The sequence below is a fragment of the Bufo bufo genome, chromosome 7, assembly GCF_905171765.1.
Source record: "Bufo bufo chromosome 7, aBufBuf1.1, whole genome shotgun sequence".
Taxonomy (NCBI): domain Eukaryota; kingdom Metazoa; phylum Chordata; class Amphibia; order Anura; family Bufonidae; genus Bufo; species Bufo bufo.
The window spans coordinates 133,331,031-133,350,283 of NC_053395.1; the positions used below are offsets into that span (position 1 = coordinate 133,331,031).

General features: G+C 42.1%; 1 protein-coding gene across 1 annotated transcript in view; it reads right to left on the minus strand.

Moving 5' to 3' along the window:
• The window catches only part of ADAM23 (ADAM metallopeptidase domain 23), a 475,404-nt gene that overhangs the window by 63,677 nt on the left and 392,474 nt on the right, over positions 1–19,253 (minus strand). Inside the window, 1 exon segment of the mRNA XM_040441050.1 lies at positions 2,816–2,879. Coding sequence (XP_040296984.1) covers positions 2,816–2,879 — 64 coding nt within the window.

The following is a 19,253-nucleotide window of genomic DNA, read 5'->3' on the forward strand; positions in this document are numbered from 1 at the left end:
TTACAATACCATGGGTCAATGTCGAAGTATCAGCATTCAGGATGGGAAATACCTCTGACCTCTGGAAGATACCTCTAATATCTCGCACTGAACATGCTCTTGTGAAATTGGTCTTATATAAGCCATTAAAACTTCTTCTACAGTGCTACCCAAAATAAATTGAAGGCTTCCTTCAAGGAAATTGCTGCTTAGATAACTACCAATCCTTTCCACTGCTGCCCTGCACTCCGTTGTCCTGCAAAAATTAAGCTGGTCAGAAAAAGACAACCATTGCAAAGCTAGAACAATTGTAAGCTTCTTTTTCAGACCAGCAACATTTTTGCAGAATAGCAGAGTGAGAAGCAGGTGGACGAGAGGAGGTAGGCATTTAGGCAACAGTTTCCTTAAAGGAAGCCTTCAACTTAAAATCTTACCATGATCTCAGAAGAAGGATGAATGCAGATTAACAGCGCAATGAGGACATCTAGTTGCACCTAAAGAACTAAAAGCTCCACACAAGGCACAGGAAGAGGTCAAGAAGCAAAAGCAAAGGGGCATGGAGAGCCCTACTGTCCAGCTCACAGGAGGCAATATCCATGACTGTATCACACATCTTGATGCCTCTCCATTCCACACTTGTCTTGGCTTCATTTAGTTATGCTTCAGTAATTACAAATAACAGTTCTTCTTGCAACTGCAAATCACAATTCAGTTAAACTAAAAAAAACATTTCTACTAATGACTGAGTTTCCATAGGGCAACCTTGATGCAGCGCCTGCCACCTGCTGCATCCATGTAATACCCTTACTAATCAAATTTGTGCAGCCAATGACTGCTGTCAGTGGGCAAGGTTGCGAGCAACTCGATCGGGGAAACTCAATGTTAGTAGAACTACACCTGATCCACTGTCTGATATACATGTATATTCATTTATCTATCCTCATAGGTTCATTTAAAATCATAATGCAAATATAAAATCGCTGCTTTGTTTTTTTTAATGTTTTTGGCCATTTAGTGACTTGACTTGCATTAGGAATTTGTACCATTTGGGGTGGGGCTGTTGGCCACTTGTAGTGAGGCATAAAATTGCAATGTTGAACTACTGCACCTAATGATAGTGAATGTGGTCATGTTGTGACCCTCAATTTGACCATAACATGACAGTGGACAAAAATCCAAATCTATTAGATTTCTATGTGACAACATTTATTATTATTAGGTGCGACTGTAAGCATGACATTTAGATCTCAATGTCATGTGGTCACAAGTCGCCATGTAGCCCTGGACCATTTCTATTTTTGCACTGCCCAATCTTTTATCAGGGGCGAACAACAATATAACTGACTTTAGGATTATTAATCAGTGTTGGATCTGGGTACATTAAACCTACCAAAGGAAATCATTTTTAGGGCCCTCCTATCAGCTATACAGTGCAGGTTTTATTTTTTGCTTGTATAATTCATTTCAATTCATAAAGTATACTGTTTTATACTGTGAAATAACCGAAGAAGTGATAGACACCGGCAGAAAGTGGTCTGTAGATAGGGTTGGAAACTGCAGGTGTCTATGCTGAATCTCATAGGCCCTGTTGTCAGTGAGCCTCAACAATGTGTTCTACATGATTTAGGCTAGTTTCACACTAGCAGCAAGGAACTACGGCAGGCTGTTACGGCGGGTGAATAGCCTGTCGGATCCGTGCTGCCGCTAGTGCACGCGTGCCGCCGGACTACCGCTCCTGGCCCCATTGACTATAATGGGGGCGGGCCGGAGTTTCGGCGGCAGCACGGCAAACATGCCGAGAGGCGGCCGGGATAAAACTACGACATGGAAGAGGACAGTATACTGCTACAGATGAATCTGGATAGATTGGAGGCTTGGGCAGATAAGTGGCAGATGAGGTTTAACACTGACATGGGAAGTAATGTCCAGATCCATCTGTAGCAGTATACTGTCCTCTTCCATGTCGTAGTTTTATTCCGGCCACCTCTCGGCATGTTTGCCGTACTGCACCCGGAACTCCGGCCCGCTCCCATTATAGTCAATGGGGCCGGAGCGGTAGTCCGGTGCCACGCATTCACTAGCGGCAGCACGGATCCGACAAGCTGTTCACCCGCCGGAACAGCCTGCCGGAGTTCCTTACCGCTAGTGTACCCTTACACATGCTAAGCTTTAATTATATAGACAGCATAGATCTGGGCATAGCGAAATGGGTATTTAACAGGAAATATCTTAATTAGAACTAAAGAAATACATAGTGACTTACTTTCATGGCTTTTTCCTGAACATCTGTAATCCCCACTATTAAATCTGACATGCTTTAATTAACTTGACAGCTACAGTTAAATGCATTTTTGGTAATCTTATACAGATGGTATGATTTATAAAATGGAGTGCACCCAAATGTGCCTCAAGTTTGCAATAACTATTTAAGCTGCTCAAATTAAATAGAATAATTAGTAAAAAAAAAAAAAAAAAAAATATGAAACTAAATTCAATTAAAAAAACGGAAATATATTTTCCTGTGTTGTCCTCTTAATATTCTAGTAGGATGTTTGGGAGTTATAACTGATGCTCATTTTCCAATGGTAATAACTACTAAGGCATGTTCACTCAGGAAGATTTGTTGCATACAGAAATAAATATCAGATTTTTTTTTCACAGCATTTTCATAGATTTCTACTATTTAGGCCCCATTTAGATATATGGGATGGATTTCAGTTAAAGGAAATCCTGCAATAGAAATCCACCAAATACAAATGTTTCCTAAAAAGCCTGTACTGACCTTTTGTCCAAATTATAACGAAAGAAGCTTTGACAATCATATAATTCAACTTACTTTGTCCCCAGATGTGTTTGCATTGATTGTCTCTCGTCTTGCATTCACCATTGTAACATCGGCCCTAAAACAGTAGTTGAATCAGTTAACTGCTCTGGTACACCAGTATTTGATATGCGTTTTACAGAAAAAAACCTTATGCAGTATTATGGCATGCCTGAAAAAATGCTCTGTTTTAATATAAAATAAAATAAAAATTTATGGTCCTAAAAAAGAGATGCAAATTCAAAAGTACATGGAAGCAATGGGAAGAAAACACTAGAAAGAAGGGAATGAAGCTCTGTGCTCATGGAGAATAGGCCTGTGAGGAGGGTTTATGAGAGCAGAGTCCGGAGAGACTGCAGAGAGACCCTAAAAGGACAGCTGTTAAAGAGAACAGCATACAGAGACAGTGGGGGAGACTGAGACCAGAGTTAAAGGGGTTCTCCGAGAATGATTTAAATTGGCTTAGAATGCTGCTAGGACAGCAGCTACAGTAAGAACCTCTGGGACTATCACTGAGATGTGTCTGTGGTTTGTGGAGATCTGCAGAGACTGATCTTGTGTCACCGTATAACCCAGAGTCATCTATTTCATTGCTAAAGTAAAGTTATGTAAAATCTGCCGCCTGTTCGGTTCCTGTGCTAATATACTACACTAGTTGTGCCACCCTTACATAGTCTCCTCATAACATGATACGTATCACCATTCAAAAAGGGTCCAAAAGCAGAGCCCGGAAACTTTGGGCCGGTAAGTTTAACATCTGTCGTGGGTAAACTGTTTGAAGGTTTTCTAAGAGATGCTATCTTGGAGTACCTCAAGGAAAATAAGCAAATAACGCCATATAAGCATCGCTTTATGAGGGATCGGTAATGTTAAACTAATTTAATCAATTTCTATGAGGAGGTAAGTTCTAGACTTGACAGCGGTGAATCAATGGATGTTATATATCTGGACTTCTCCAAAGCATTTGATACTGTACAGCATAAAAGGTTAGTATATAAAATGAGAATACTTGGACTGGGAGAAAACGTCTGTATGTGGGTAAGTAACTGGCTCAGTGATAGAAAACAGAGGGTGGTTATTAAAGGTACACACTCAGATTGGGTCACTGTCACTAGTGGAGTACCTCAGGGGTCAGTATTGGGCCCTATTCTCTTCAATATATTTATTAATGATCTTGTAGAAGGCTTGCACAGTAAAATATCAATTTTTGCAGATGAAAATAAACTGTGTAAAGTAATTAACACTGAAAAAGGGCAATATACTGCTACAGATGGATCTGGATAGATTAGAGGCTTGGGCAGATAAGTGGAAGATGAGATTTAACACTGACAAATGTAAGGTTTTGCACATGGGAAGGAATAATGCAAGTCACCCGTACATACTAAATGGTAAAACACTGGGTAACACTGACATGGAAAAGGACCTAGGAATTTTAGTGAACAGCAAACTAAGCTGTAAAAACCAGTGTCAGGCAGCTGCTGCCAAGGCCAATAAGATAATGGGTTGCAACAAAAGGGGCATAGATGCCCGTGATGAGAACATATTCCTAATACTTTAATAATCACTATTCAGACAACACATGTGGTACTGTGTACAGTTCTGGGCTTCTGTGAACAAGGCAGACATAGCAGAGCTGGAGAGGGCACAGAGGAGGGCAACTAAAGTAATAACTGGAATGGGGGAACTACAGTACCCTGAAAGATTATTACTATGTATAAATATATCAGGGGTCAGAACAGAGATCTCTCCCATCATCTATTTATTCCCAGAACTGTGACTGTGACGAGGGGACATCCTCTGCGTCTGGAGGAAAGAAGGTTTGTACACAAACATAAAAAAGGATTCTTTACGGTAAAAGCAGTGAGACTATGGAACTCTCTGCCTGAGGAGGTGGTGATGGTGAGTTCACTAAAAGAGTTTAAGAGGGGCCTGGATGTATTTCTGGAGGGTAATAATATTACAGGCTATAGCTTATCATGAGACGCCGGGGCGCTCGCTCTCCTCAGCGCCGCCGGCATCCCGTTTCTGTGCAGGAGCGAGGATGCGCACAGCGTCCTCGTCTCCTTGTTGATAGGGGGCGGGACGGACCGGCCGCGCATGTCTCCTCCGCGCGGCCGGCGTCCCCAGTTCCCCCAGCAACCAGGCAAGGTCTGAGCACAGAGCTGGGCACTCGGTGCTCAGCTGTACTTCCTGCTGCGGGTCATGTGACGCTGGCCACGTCACATGACCCCAGCTAACTAGTATTTAACAGGCAGCCTGCTGGCCACAGGTTGCCTGTTAATTTAGGTTCCTGGCGATTTGTTGGATACCTGTATACTTACCTGATCCTGTTCCCTGATTATCCTTTGCCTGCTCCTCCTGTACTGCGCATCCCTCCTGGTATTTTGACCTCAGCTTCCATCTGACTATTCTTTGTGGACTCCTGTTGTTCTTCTCTACTCTCCTGGGATTTGACCCCGGCTTCTCCTGACCATTCTATGCTTATCCCTCTGTACTGCGTTGCCCTCTTGGTTTTGACCTGGTCTGTTCACTATCCGTTATTTGTCTTGTCTGTCCTTCCCGCACGTATCCTAAGTTAGGGACTGCCGTCCAGTTGTCCCCTGTCATCAGGACTCGTGTGGCAAGTAGGCAGGGCCAGGGGTGAGGGTGGAGCGCAGTGGTCACTATCCTCCCCCCTGTGTGTGTGTGTGGACGTGACCGTTACATAGCTACTAGAGAGGGGTCGTTGATCCAGGGAATTATTCTGATTGCCTTATTGAAGTCGGGAAGGAATTTTTTTCCCCTTAAGTAGGGAAAATTGGCTTCTACCTCACGTTTTTTTTTTTTTTTTGCCTTCCTCTGGATCAACTTGCAGGAAAACAGGCCGAACTGGATGGACAAATGTTTTTTTTCGGCCTTATGTACTATGTTACTTCATCAGCTGACCAGAGGGACAGACACTTCTTTGGCGTCTCCCTACTTCGTGGTGTTCCTGTACTCCTGCTGTTCAGGGAATAGAAACGCAGATTCAATCAGGTGGTGTACTTCACTGCACATCAGGAGAATGGAAGCAATGCCACACAGGGAAAGTCTGTGAAGAAGCAGAATAAAGAAGTAGCAGCACAGTGTTGCCAAGACTCCACCAGTCTAATAGTACAAAAACCCATTTAAAATGTTTCACAGCTCAGAGTTAGCTCCAGTAGTATTCTTTCAGATCAATCCAGAGACAACAAGGCTTCACCATAAGAACTGTGAATCTGTTGTATAGTCTGCCTCAGGAGGTGGTCACAGCAGGAACAGTTCAATGTTTTTAAAAAAGCTTAGATGAATTCTGAGAATTGAAAAGAACATGAATGCTTATAAAAATGGGTAGAGGTCTGGTTCTCACTCCCCTTGCTTTAAAGGGTTTCTGTCACTACAATTATCCCTATTAAACAGGTTGACATTATACATGTACAAATGTCAGCTGAATCTAACTGTGTAATTCTTTTTTTACGTATGCCTCCGTTTTTGCACAATTATAACTTTTCTTATATGCAAATTAGCCTCTAGGAGGATGGGGGGACGTTGCTCCTGCTCCGTTCGTCTCCTCCTGCCGGCCATGTGTGCTGTGGAAATATCGCGCCTGCGCCGTCCCTTTCAGTATTCGACGTAGGCGCAGTGAGGGAAGGACGCTCGCCGGCTACCGGCTTCCTGACTGCACCAAATATGTTACAGTGCTCCAGGAAGAGAAGACAGCCGGCATCGCAGAGAAGGTGGAGAGTGCTGTGACGTCGCTGGATCCTCTTCTGTGGTAAGTATTTTCCAAATTGGCTATCGTTTTATTCCCACTGATATCACAAATGATCAAAGGGGACATTAAATGAAACAATATTTTAAATAAAAAAAGCAGTACTCATAATTATTTGATTTATGAACACTATAAATATCACCAACAAATCAAATTAATTTGGCCACCAGATTATATATATATATATTATGGCAGCACTCTTAGAGAGAAAAATAAGTCCTTTATTCATCCATGTGGTAACAGCAATGTTTCAGCTCAACAATAGAGCAATTAAACAATAATTCATGATTAATCAATTCATAAAAACATTCCAAACATATGCATGAACAAAATTCATAATGAGCCAAATATCCATAGAACACGATTATTTTTCACAATGTAAGGGGAGGGGAGGAACACCAGAATGACCACAGAAGGAAAATGACCCGAAAATACGCCTCACGGCTAGGGTAAGGAAAAAGGTCACAACGTAGGAAACCCTAAACCTAGCCCTGACTCCTATCAGTATGAATAGACCCTGAAGTTGGGAATATTCATACACCGTAAACCTAGGCCCTAGAAACCCTGAAAAGCCCTAAACTTAGTGACAGGGTCTGAGACCACTGGTTCCTTCCCAGATGAAAGAACCAGCGTCTGTCTCCTTTAGGCCTAGGAAACAATGAGCTAAAGGGGACAACAAAATACAAAGGAGAGTACACTTATCTTCAATAGAAGATAGATGTGCAAGAACTCAGAAGAGGACAAAACACCAGCTCTTCCAACTCCAGGCAGATAATCAACTGCATGGTAAGAAGTGTGAGTCCAGACTAAATAGAGGAGCAGTGATGACCACAAGCTACACCTGAAACAAGAGGTGTGGTCATACCAGCAACAACACTGCAAAGTGAAAACTGAGAGACTGTCAGATAACCTCACGTGATGCAAGTCTCTCAAATTTTCTAACCTCTGTCACGGGAGGGATCGTGACATTATTGTCATATCTCAGTATCCATAATAGTAGAACATTTTTTTTTATTGTGAGAAATATAAAAAAATATAATGCCCATACTAAAGAAAAAAAACAATACTAATGTCATTAGTGCAAAACAATAAAGTGACATGGGCAGACCCTTTGTAATAATTAATAAAACTATAGGGGTATTAGGAGACACAGGTGTGCTTACTACATGAGGGACAACAAGTTGCGTGCTAGGCACCAACATCGGCGTTCAGCGAGAGACACAGCGCATGTCCGGGTGATGTCTCAAGCAGCAGAGGCACAGAGAGAATGTGTGTCCACTCCCCATTGGAGGGGAATCCAAACATAGCACTCCATAAACATGGGGTACCAGAAACAGGACCCGCTCAAAGTCCATTATGGTATACATGCCCAAAAGGGATCTCCTCATATCATCTCATATATTGTAAAAAACATGTATGTAGACCTTCCCTTGTACAAAAACCCGAACACATCAGTGAATCATATAAAAATATAAACACAACTGTTAATCGATCATTTGTTGAGTTTACACATAGGTGAGGAAAGGGGCGGCACAGCCACACAAACAGACCGCACAAGAAGCCAGACGATTCTCAGGGCTGATGAGGATACACACTGCCGGTGGTGCACAGCTGATCGTAGTGGGTGAGATGCAATGATCACAGTGTAGGAGAAGAAATGTACAGCGGCACTCACCAGTGTGTTGAAACAATAGCGGTACTTTTATTCCATATTCAGGTGTAGCAGGGGGCGGACAATTCTAGATCACGCATCAAACAGCGACGGCCGTTTCGCGCTACAAGCGCTTCCTCGGGCTGTGCGTCAGTGCGTACATTCACGTCACCCTTTTTAAATGCCGGCGCTGCCCGTTGTCATAGTGACAGACAACAAGACTGCGCCCGCATCAAAGGGTTAAATAAGAATTGTATACATGTAACATAACAACTATAAATAACGAGCACAACACTACCACATGACAATAATGTGTGCAACATGTGACTATAAGAAGGGGCTTAGATCGTTCCTGTCATTCAATCCAAGCTCACCCAGAGCTTGCGTCCGCAAGATCCACCTTGCTTCCCTCTGCAGGAGGAGGCGGTGTCTATCCCCTCCCTGCAGAGGGGCGGGTACAGTTTCCAGCCCTGTGAAAGAGATACAATCAATGTTACCTCCATGGGCATGTCTTATATGGTTTATAAATCTCGGGCAACCCTTTCCTGTTTTCACGGAATTAAAGTGCTCCCTTTCTCTTTCAAACATGCACCTGATTGTCTTCCCAATATAGAAACGCCCGCAGGTGGACAGCAGTAAATACACCACATACGTCGCTCCTGCAGTTGATGAAATTGTTGATTCTATGTTGGGTACCTGCAAACTCAATATATTTCTTTTGAGAGTTGTGGGGGCACAATGAACAGCTGCCACATCTAAAATTGCCTTTTGGTATATTACTCTTAAGCCAATTGTTACTTTTGGTGAATTGAAACCTGCTTCTTACAAGTCTATCCTTGATCGTGTGGCTTCTTCTAAAGGAAATGAGTGGCTTCTGTTCTGTGAGTTCACTCAAGGTTGCATCTCTCCTCAAAATGTCCCAATTCTTAAGTATTACTGAGCGAATACGCTCTGCCATGGGGCTGTATTTAAAGGAGAATGCAAACCTTGCGCCCCCAATACTGGTACTAGTCTGTTTATTTCTACGGCTACTGCTCTTAAGTAGATCATTCTGGGAGAAACCTTCCTCTACTCTCTTCATATCCTTGTCGAGTGATTCTTCTGAATACCCTCTATCCAAAAATCGCTGTTTCAAATCGCATGCCTGTCTGCGGTATCCACTATCCCTACTATTGATTCGTCTAAATCTGACAAACTGTCCGTACGGTACAGCTTTTTTCACATTTCGTGGGTGGAAGCTGTCATGGTGGAGCAAGGAGTTGGTCGCCGTGGGTTTACGGAAGCCCTCCATGACCAACTCGTCGCCCTCAACAGGACAGCCACATCCAGAAATTCCAATTTGCTACCTCCAAAGTTGAGGGTGAAGGTCATTCCCATGTCATTCGTATTAAGATATTTAACAAACTCGTTACACTCACTCTCCGTACCTTCCCATACCATGAACACGTCGTCCACAAAACGTAAGTACGTTTTTAATTTGGGTAAAAAAGGGTTCATAGTAGAGTAGATAAACCTATCCTCTAATCTGGCGAGGTAAATGTTCGCGAATGTGCAGGAGACGGGGGTCCCCATAGCTGTACCCAGCCTTTGCCTGTACCACTCGTTTCCAAACTGAAACACATTGTTGGTTAAAATAAATTCAAGTGCCTCACCAATGAAATCACAAAAAAATCTGTGGACTTTGGGAAGAAAGTACCATGATGGTTTAGCTGGATACAAGGGGACAAGTTTGTCCAACATATTCTTAGGGAGGAAACCTGCCTCCACATATTTAGTTGTGATCTAGAATTGTCCGCCCCCTGCTACACCTGAATATGGAATAAAAGTTCCGCTATTGTTTCAACACACTGGTGAGTGCCGCTGTACATTTCTTCTCCTACACTGTGATTTGTTGACTTTAGTTGTCTCAATATTCAATATAGCACCTGTAGAAAAAAACAAAAAAGAAGAATTATTAATGAAATAAATAACATCTAAGAAAAAATATCCCCAAAACGATCCACAATACAAGATGCAGAATGATGTATCTAAAGGAGATTAGGGGCAAACCTATCCGTCACAACAGCACCCCCATTTTATAGTCAACATTGAGACTAGCGAATTTATGAAAAGTTAGTCACAAAGCACATTTTTTTGTATGTAGTGGGTGCAATGACAGGGAGCTGCAATAGCGCCACCCCCCGTCATTGTAACCCTCAGATGCCGCGTTTATACATGATTGAGGCATATGAGTGTAAAAAGTGTGAAATTAACATGAAAAAATTAAATCAAACTTACCGGCTCCATTTGCTCGCAACGGGCCGGCCGCCGCCATCTTGCTTGAAGATCTGGAGCAAAATCTCGTGCAGCGTGAGATTACGTCATCACGCCGGCCAGCGTGGTGATGTCATAAGTCACCACGCATGGGATTTCGGCCGAGATCTTCAATCAAGATGGCGGCTGAGGGCCCATCGTGAACAAATGGAGAAGGCAAGTATAAATTGTTTTGTTTTTTACACTATTTCAGGTTAAATCGATTTGCTAACCGAGGCGAATCAAATTTATCCTGAAATTCGGATCGAATTCCACTTCGTGGGATTCAATTCACTCATCTCGAATTGAGACCATGAGGTTTCAAAGAGTTAAGTCTGTGGATCCACAATAATTCTTTTTTCTTCAACATGTTGATACGATTGCCACCCCTCCTAGATGGAGGGACACGTTCAATGATACAACATCTTAAAGGATAACTGTCACATTTAGACCCTAATTTCAATTTTCATATATGTAGTTACTAATAACATGATATTCCAGAATCAGTTAGACTGACTTACCCCATATTTAATAAGATTCAGACCTTAGCAACCAGTCTGCATTAAACTGCAATTTCACTATTCAGTTAAGATGGCCGCCACTGCCCTCACCCTGAGGCTAATCCTGCCTGCCCTCACTAGCCAGTAACAATAGCCCCCAAAAAGTGTCAGTATCCAGAGCCCTCCCCCCTAAAGGGTTTATCTCCTGCAGCACAAAGGGGTCCTTACCACATGTTGCTTTCATTTATACACTGACCAGATGGCAGATCTCCCTTCCCTGTCGTGCGCTGCTTCAACTCTGCATTCTCCAGCTCTGCTGAGTGAGGGAGCATCTGCCAAGCGCAGGGACAGGGAGAAGTGCACACAGCCCAGGCACTGTTATCAGCTGCTGGGGAGGACCTGGCATTAATCATTTACTTACAGTCCCTGGCTGTCAGTAATGTGACCCTGCACGCTGCGTGCTCCGTCTATCAACAGATGGCCGGACCATGCCTAGCAATACTCCAAAAAAAATATATACGACAGCTATCTTTTAAATCCTTTTCTGTGTGCTTACATTCAGAAAAGTGTTTGGAAACAGGTAAATCAAGACGCTTTTTACAAATAGTATAACGATGATTGTTAAGACGTGTTTTCATATCAGTAGAGGTCTCCCCCACATACAATAAATTGCAGGGACACAAGAGAACGTAAATAACATAAATGGAGTCACACGTTAAATGAAATCTGATATATACGAATATATGCAAATGTATGACGCCCGTAATAGGGTGAGAAAAAGTATTACCCTTACACATGAAATGACAATTGACACAGCCTAGGCAAGGAAAACAACCAAGTCCAGGTTGAGTCAATGTTGCCTGCCGTGTCATTTTTGCAGAGCCAATGTCGGCCCTAACCAGTTGATCAAGTAGACTCTTAGATCTACAATATGAAAAAAAGAGGTAAAGACTTGAATTCAGGCACATTCTTAAGACAGCCACCTAAGATGGCCCAATGTTGTCTAATGATTCTACTGATCTCAGTACTCAATTTCGTGTGAGTGGAAACAAACGGGATCCTAGAAATGCTCTTACTACGGGTTCCACTAGAAAGTGTGTTATCCTTATTGAGATTCATCACTATATTTTTTTGCAACTGTAGCAAAGCATATCCACGTTGTACAAATTTACAAGTCATGTTATTCAGTGTTTTATCCAAGGATTGCTGGTCTGACACAATACGTCTGGCTTTTAAAATTGAGAATAAGGCAAATGTCTCACCATTTTTCTGGGATGACAGCTGTTATAGTGTGATATAGTGTTCCTATCTGTAGGTTTAGTATACAATTCAGTGTGTACCCTACCATTAGAGTAGATTACAGTGGTGTCTAGAAACGGAATTTCTGTGGTGGAATGCCCTAATGTGAATTTCACATCAGGGTCAATATCATTTAAAAAGGTATGAAACTCCATCAAACCCACCTCAGTTCCTGTCCAGATGAGGAAGATGTCATCTATGTATCGTGGAAAATTACGCAACAACAAGATTCGTCCACCAGTGGACAAGATCCAGATGTCCAAGGAACCTTTCCTCTAAAGAACTGTCTGATGCACAAGTGAGTGTCCTTAGTAAGGGCCTTTAATTTTGTCCTAATACTCACATTAACTGGTTTGATTTTGATTTATTTTCCTTTTTTCGTTATATAAAGTTAAAAGTATGGTTTAGTGATAAAACTCGGTGAGGGGTGTGGCCTGATGCTGTGCTGAGAGGATGCGCTTTACAAAGCCACCTCTTGCCTTCAAAAGCCACCCAAACCCTCTTAATAATCCTCTCAGCAGCCAAGGAGAGCAAAGAAATGACGAGGACAAAGAAGACACCAGGTCCTCCAACCAAACTCACCCCTTCTTCTCCTCTGCGCCGATCTAAGATGGTGCCCACTCTACACACGAGGCAGCACAAGACGCGCTGGGCTCCTACACCAAGCACGCCGCAAGGCAGCAGAATCCCTCAGGAGCAGCAGAACAAGCATCTCCGGCAAGTAAATTAAGTATTTCAAGTGGGAGGTCAGCTCAAAGCTCTCCCTTAGGAGGCAATACTGGGGCTGTAATAGGTCTGAGCGGGAGGATATAATTACCCTGACCACAATGCAGGATTGTCACCAATGACTCTCCTCAAGAGCTACTGATAGATCTTTTTACGTCAATTCTTCCTGACACCCCTGAAAGGGATCTCCTCATAGATAGAGCACACTGGGTTCCCAAACCCAGATCTATGCCTACAAGCATGCCAAGAGACGTGCTAGAGAGGCTACATTTTTTTCATTTTAAAAACAACTTGCTGAGAGAAGCTGGTCGTAAGAAATACATTCCTGAGAGATTCAAACAGATTAATTTTATGCTGACCTTTTCCCCGCAACCCTGGTGAGGAGGAGGGAATTTGCCAAATATACTGCTATATTGAGAGAAAACAGTGATCGTTAGCAAAAATGGCACTAACTTTGTTTTAATGTCTCCCTCACAATTTGCTGATGACACAAAGATTTGTAACAGAGTTGATGTTCCTGGAGGGATACACCAAATGTAAAAGGATTTAGGAAAACTAGAGGAATGGTCAAAAATCTGGCAACTAAAATTTAATGTTGATGAGTGCAAGATAATGCACCTGGGGCGTAAAAACCCAAGAGCAGAATATAAAATCAGTGATACAGTCCTAACCTCAGTATCTGAGGAAAGGGATTTAGGGGTCATTATTTCAGAAGACTTAAAGGTAGGCAGACAATGTCACAGAGCAGCAGGAAATGCTAGTAGAATGCTTAGGTGTATAGGGAGAGGCATTACCAGTAGAAAGAGGGAGGTGCTCATGCCGCTCTACAGAGCACTAGTGAGACCTCATTTGGAGTATTATGCGCAGTACTGGAGAGTAGACCATATCTCCAGAAGGATATTGATACTTTGGAGAGAGTTCAGAGAAGTGCTACTAAACTAGTACATGGATTGCAGGATAAAACTTACCAGGAAAGATTAAAGGACCTTAACATGTATAGCTTGGAGGAAAGACGAGACAGAGGGGATATGATAGAAACTTTTAAATACATAAAGCGAATCAACAATGTAAAAGAGGAGAGAATATTTAAAAGAAGAAAAACTGCTACAAGAGGACATAGTTTTAAATTAGAGGGGCAAAGGTTTAAAAGTAATATCAGAAAGTATTACTTCACTGAGAGAGTAGTGGATGCATGGAATAGCCTTCCTGCAGAAGTGGTAGCTGCAAATACAGTGAAGGAGTTTAAGCATGCATGGGATAGGCATAAGGCCATCCTTTATACACTGCGTGCAGAATTATTAGGCAAATAAGTATTTTGACCACATCATCCTCTTTATGCATGTTGTCTTACTCCAAGCTGTATAGGCTCGAAAGCCTACTACCAATTAAGCATATTAGGTGATGTGCATCTCTGTAATGAGAAGGGGTGTGGTCTAATGACATCAACACCCTATATTAGGTGTGCATAATTATTAGGCAACTTCCTTTCCTTTGGCAAAATGGGTCAAAAGAAGGACTTGACAGGCTCAGAAAAGTCAAAAATAGTGAGATATCTTGCAGAGGGATGCAGCACTCTTAAAATTGCAAAGCTTCTGAAGCGTGATCATCGAACAATCAAGCGTTTCATTCAAAATAGTCAACAGGGTTGCAAGAAGCGTGTGGAAAAACCAAGGCGCAAAATAACTGCCCATGAACTGAGAAAAGTCAAGCGTGCAGCTGCCAAGATGCCACTTGCCACCAGTTTGGCCATATTTCAGAGCTGCAACATCACTGGAGTGCCCAAAAGCACAAGGTGTGCAATACTTAGAGACATGGCCGAGGTATGAAAGGCTGAAAGACGACCACCACTGAACAAGACACACAAGCTGAAGCGTCAAGACTGGGCCAAGAAATATCTCAAGACTGATTTTTCTAAGGTTTTATGGACTGATGAAATGAGAGTGAGTCTTGATGGGCCAGATGGATGGGCCCGTGGCTGGATTGGTAAAGGGCAGAGAGCTCCAGTCCGACTCAGACGCCAGCAAGGTGGAGGTGGAGTACTGGTTTGGGCTGGTAACATCAAAGATGAGCTTGTGGGGCCTTTTCGGGTTGAGGATGGAGTCAAGCTCAACTCCCAGTCCTACTGCCAGTTTCTGGAAGACACCTTCTTCAAGCAGTGGTACAGGAAGAAGTCTGCATCCTTCAAGAAAAACATGATTTTCATGCAGGACAATGCTCCATCACACGCGTCCAAGTACTCCACAGCGTGGCTGGCAATAAAGGGTATAAAAGAAGAAAATCTAATGACATGGCCTCCTTGTTCACCTGATCTGAACCCCATTGAAAACCTGTGGTCCATCATCAAATGTGAGATTTACAAGGAGGGAAAACAGTACACCTCTCTGAACAGTGTCTGGGAGGCTGTGGTTGCTGCTGCACGCAATGTTGATGGTGAACAGATCAAAACACTGACAGAATCCATGGATGGCAGGCTTTTGAGTGTCCTTGCAAAGAAAGGTGGCTATATTGGTCACTGATTTGTTTTTGTTTTGTTTTTGAATGTCAGAAATGTATATTTGTGAATGTTGAGATGTTATATTGGTTTCACTGGTAAAAATAAATAATTGAAATGGGTATATATTTGTTTTTTGTTAAGTTGCCTAATAATTATGCACAGTAATAGTCACCTGCACACACAGATATCCCCCTAAAATAGCTAAAACTAAAAACAAACTAAAAACTACTTCCAAAAATATTCAGCTTTGATATTAATGAATCTTTTGGGTTCATTGAGAACATGGTTGTTGTTCAATAATAAAATTAATCCTCAAAAATACAACTTGCCTAATAATTCTGCACTCCCTGTATAAGATAGGGCCAAGGGCTATTCATAGTATTCAGTATATTGGGCAGACTAGATGGGCCAAATGGTTCTTATCTGCTGACACATTCTATGTTTCAATGTTTAATGGCAGATTTATAGAACTCTATCCAATCAGATAATCAGCCCTGAACACCATTAGAGCTGACATTATAGCTATTGGGGACCGAACTGCCTATTTAGAGGAGAAGATGGAGGAGTTTAAAGAGGCACACAACTCCATAGTTGACTGATATAATGAAACACAAGATGATGTAGCAGCTATGAAACTAAAACTAGCAGACCTTGGAGATCGGTCTAGAAGAAACAACATCAGACTCAGGAATGTCCCTGAAACGGTCACCAATGACTCTCCTCAAGAGCTCCTGATAGATCTTTTTTACGTCAATTCTTCCTGACACCCCTGAAAGGGATCTCCTCATAGATAAAGCACACTGGGTTCCCAAACCCAGATCTTTGCCTACAAGCATGCCAAGAGACGTGCTAGAGAGGCTACATTTTTTTCATTTTAAAAACAACTTGCTGAGAGAAGTTGGTCGTAAGAAAGACATTCCTGAGAGATTAAAACAGATTCATTTTATGCTGACCTTTTCCCCGCAACCCTGGTGAGGAGGAAGGAATTTGCCAAATATACTGCTATATTGAGAGAAAACAGTGATCGTTAGCAAAAATGGCACTAACTTTGTTTTAATGTCTCCCTCACAAGCTGCGGAGTTGCTAAATAAATGGTCTCTTCATCTGCCATAAGAGGGAGAAAGATCCCCAGCTAAGCAGAAGCCTCCAACATTGATGCAAGAATGGACTCTAGTGAAAGTTTCAAGATAAAGATGGACCTTTATTGTGGTACTGCTAGGTACTCCTATATATCTCAATACTCAGGGAGATCTACTTCATTTTTCTGATAGAACTTTCAGAAGCTATGGCTGTTGGCTAGCCGGCGCTAACCAATCTGAAACCTTTCTTTTCAGTGTTACATTATTCCTCTGGCTGATCCGAGGATTTGCTCTACCCCTAATCACATGGGTATTGTTACCTTGATTATTTATTCCTTCCTTTTCCCAACAGGTACCACCCCCCCCCCCCCCCCCCCCCACACTATATTTTCTCCAATCCTACACATGGCAATTGGGATTGGGATTGGCGACTGCTTGGAAACGTTTAGATTCCTAATGTTTTTGCTTTTACATTATTCAGTTTAACTGTTATGAGGGTGACATGTCTGCTTCAGGTGTTGGAGACATGATACACAACAGTCCGTCGGGGCTACACCACCGAACAAACCAACTGTTTATAAGCATATATTCAATCTGTCATTATGGCACTTAAAATATAATCTTTAAGTGTTAAATGGTTAAATAGCCCTTTTAAAAGATCTAGCCTGTGGAGAGAGTCACTCAAACTAAAATGTGATATTCTTTGCATACAAGAGACACATTTGATAGCTAAAGATAGCTTTAGACTTCCTAACAAAAGATTCCCTCATTTTTCATTCGCATTTGGATAAAAAAAAAAGCGGGTGTAATGATAGCAATTAAGGACACAGTCTCCTTTAATCTTATTACATCTTATGCTGAATCTCACGGTCGATATATGATTGTAGTATGTTCAATCGATAACCAGATATATACCATTGCATCTATATATACTTCCAACAGGTCCCAAATCCGCTTCCTACGTTGATTTTGTACAACATTAATGGCTTTAAAGCAAGGCTTTTTGACGCTAGAGAAAGATTTTTCTTTCAGAGACTTTTTACATAAGGAGGCGATTTTTGATCCCTGGCGCATTTTACATGCATCTGAAAAAGACTTCACTTTTTCTCCACCCACCCATAACTCCTACTCACGCATAGATATGATTTTTGTTTTGCAAAATACTATTGCAAAACGTTATTTCAGCAGATATAGGTCTTATTTCTTGGTCATACCATGCCCCTACTTCTATAACTGTTAAATTACAATTCTCAATGCCACATTTTGCGCCTTGGAGATTGAACACCTCCATATTAAATAACCCAGAATATCTAAATGTATTTCGCACAGCCCTACAGGAGTACTTTGAAATTAACTCAACTCTAGATGTTACTATAACAACTGTGAGGCGGTGACAGGAGTCATCTATGAGGGGAGATACAGTACAGACCAAAAGTTTGGACACACCTTCTCATTCAAAGAGTTTTCTTTATTTTCATGACTATGAAAATTGTAGATTCACACTGAAGGCATCAAAACTATGAATTAACACATGTGGAATTATATACATAACAAACAAGTGTGAAACAACTGAAAAGATGTCATATTCTAGGTTCTTCAAAGTAGCCACCTTTTGCTTTGATTACTGCTTTGCACACTCTTGGCATTCTCTTGATGAGCTTCAAGAGGTAGTCCCCTGAAATGGTTTTCACTTCACAGGTGTGCCCTGTCAGGTTTAATAAGTGGGATTTCTTGCCTTATAAATGGGGTTGGGACCATCAGTTGCGTTGAGGAGAAGTCAGGTGGATACACAGCTGATAGTCCTACTGAATAGACTGTTAGAATTGGTATTATGGCAAGAAAAAAGCAGGTAAGTAAAGAAAAACGAGTGGCCATCATTACTTTAAGAAATGAAGGTCAGTCAGTCAGCTGAAAAATTGGGAAAACTTTGAAAGTAAGGGCTATTTGACCATGAAGGAGAGTGATGGGGTGCTGCGCCAGATGACCTGGCCTCCACAGTCACCGGACCTGAACCCAATCGAGATGGTTTGGGGTGAGCTGAACCCCAGAGTGAAGGCAAAAGGGCCAACAAGTGCTAAGCATCTCTGGGAACTCCTTCAAGACTGTTGGAAGACCATTTCAGGGGACTACTTCTTGAAGCTCATCAAGAGAATGCCAAGAGTGTGCAAAGCAGTAATCAAAGCAAAAGGTGGCTACTTTGAAGAACCTAGAATATGACATATTTTCAGTTGTTTCACACTTGTTTGTTATGTATATAATTCCCCATTTGTTAATTCATAGTTTTGATGCCTTCATAGTCATGAAAATACAGAAAACTCTTTGAATGAGAAGGTGTGTCCAAACTTTTGGTCTGTAATGTATGTGTCACCCAGAATGTTGCAGGAAGCATTCTAAAGCGTCTTGCTTACCAGGAATGTGCCACCAAGGTACCTGGCCTTGGTGGAGTAAAAGCCCTAGTCTAGGTATCCACTAAGTTAGCTGGTGGACACAGAAAATAGACAGTGTAGCTGGTTCAGCTAGTTCAGGGCGGGCTTTTACTGGGAACAGGCAATAGGTGGGTGCGTGTCCAGGGATCCTATTTAATCCTGCTGCTGGATCTTAGGTGTGTCTCAGTCTGGAGGAAAGGCAGACAGTGTGAAGAAA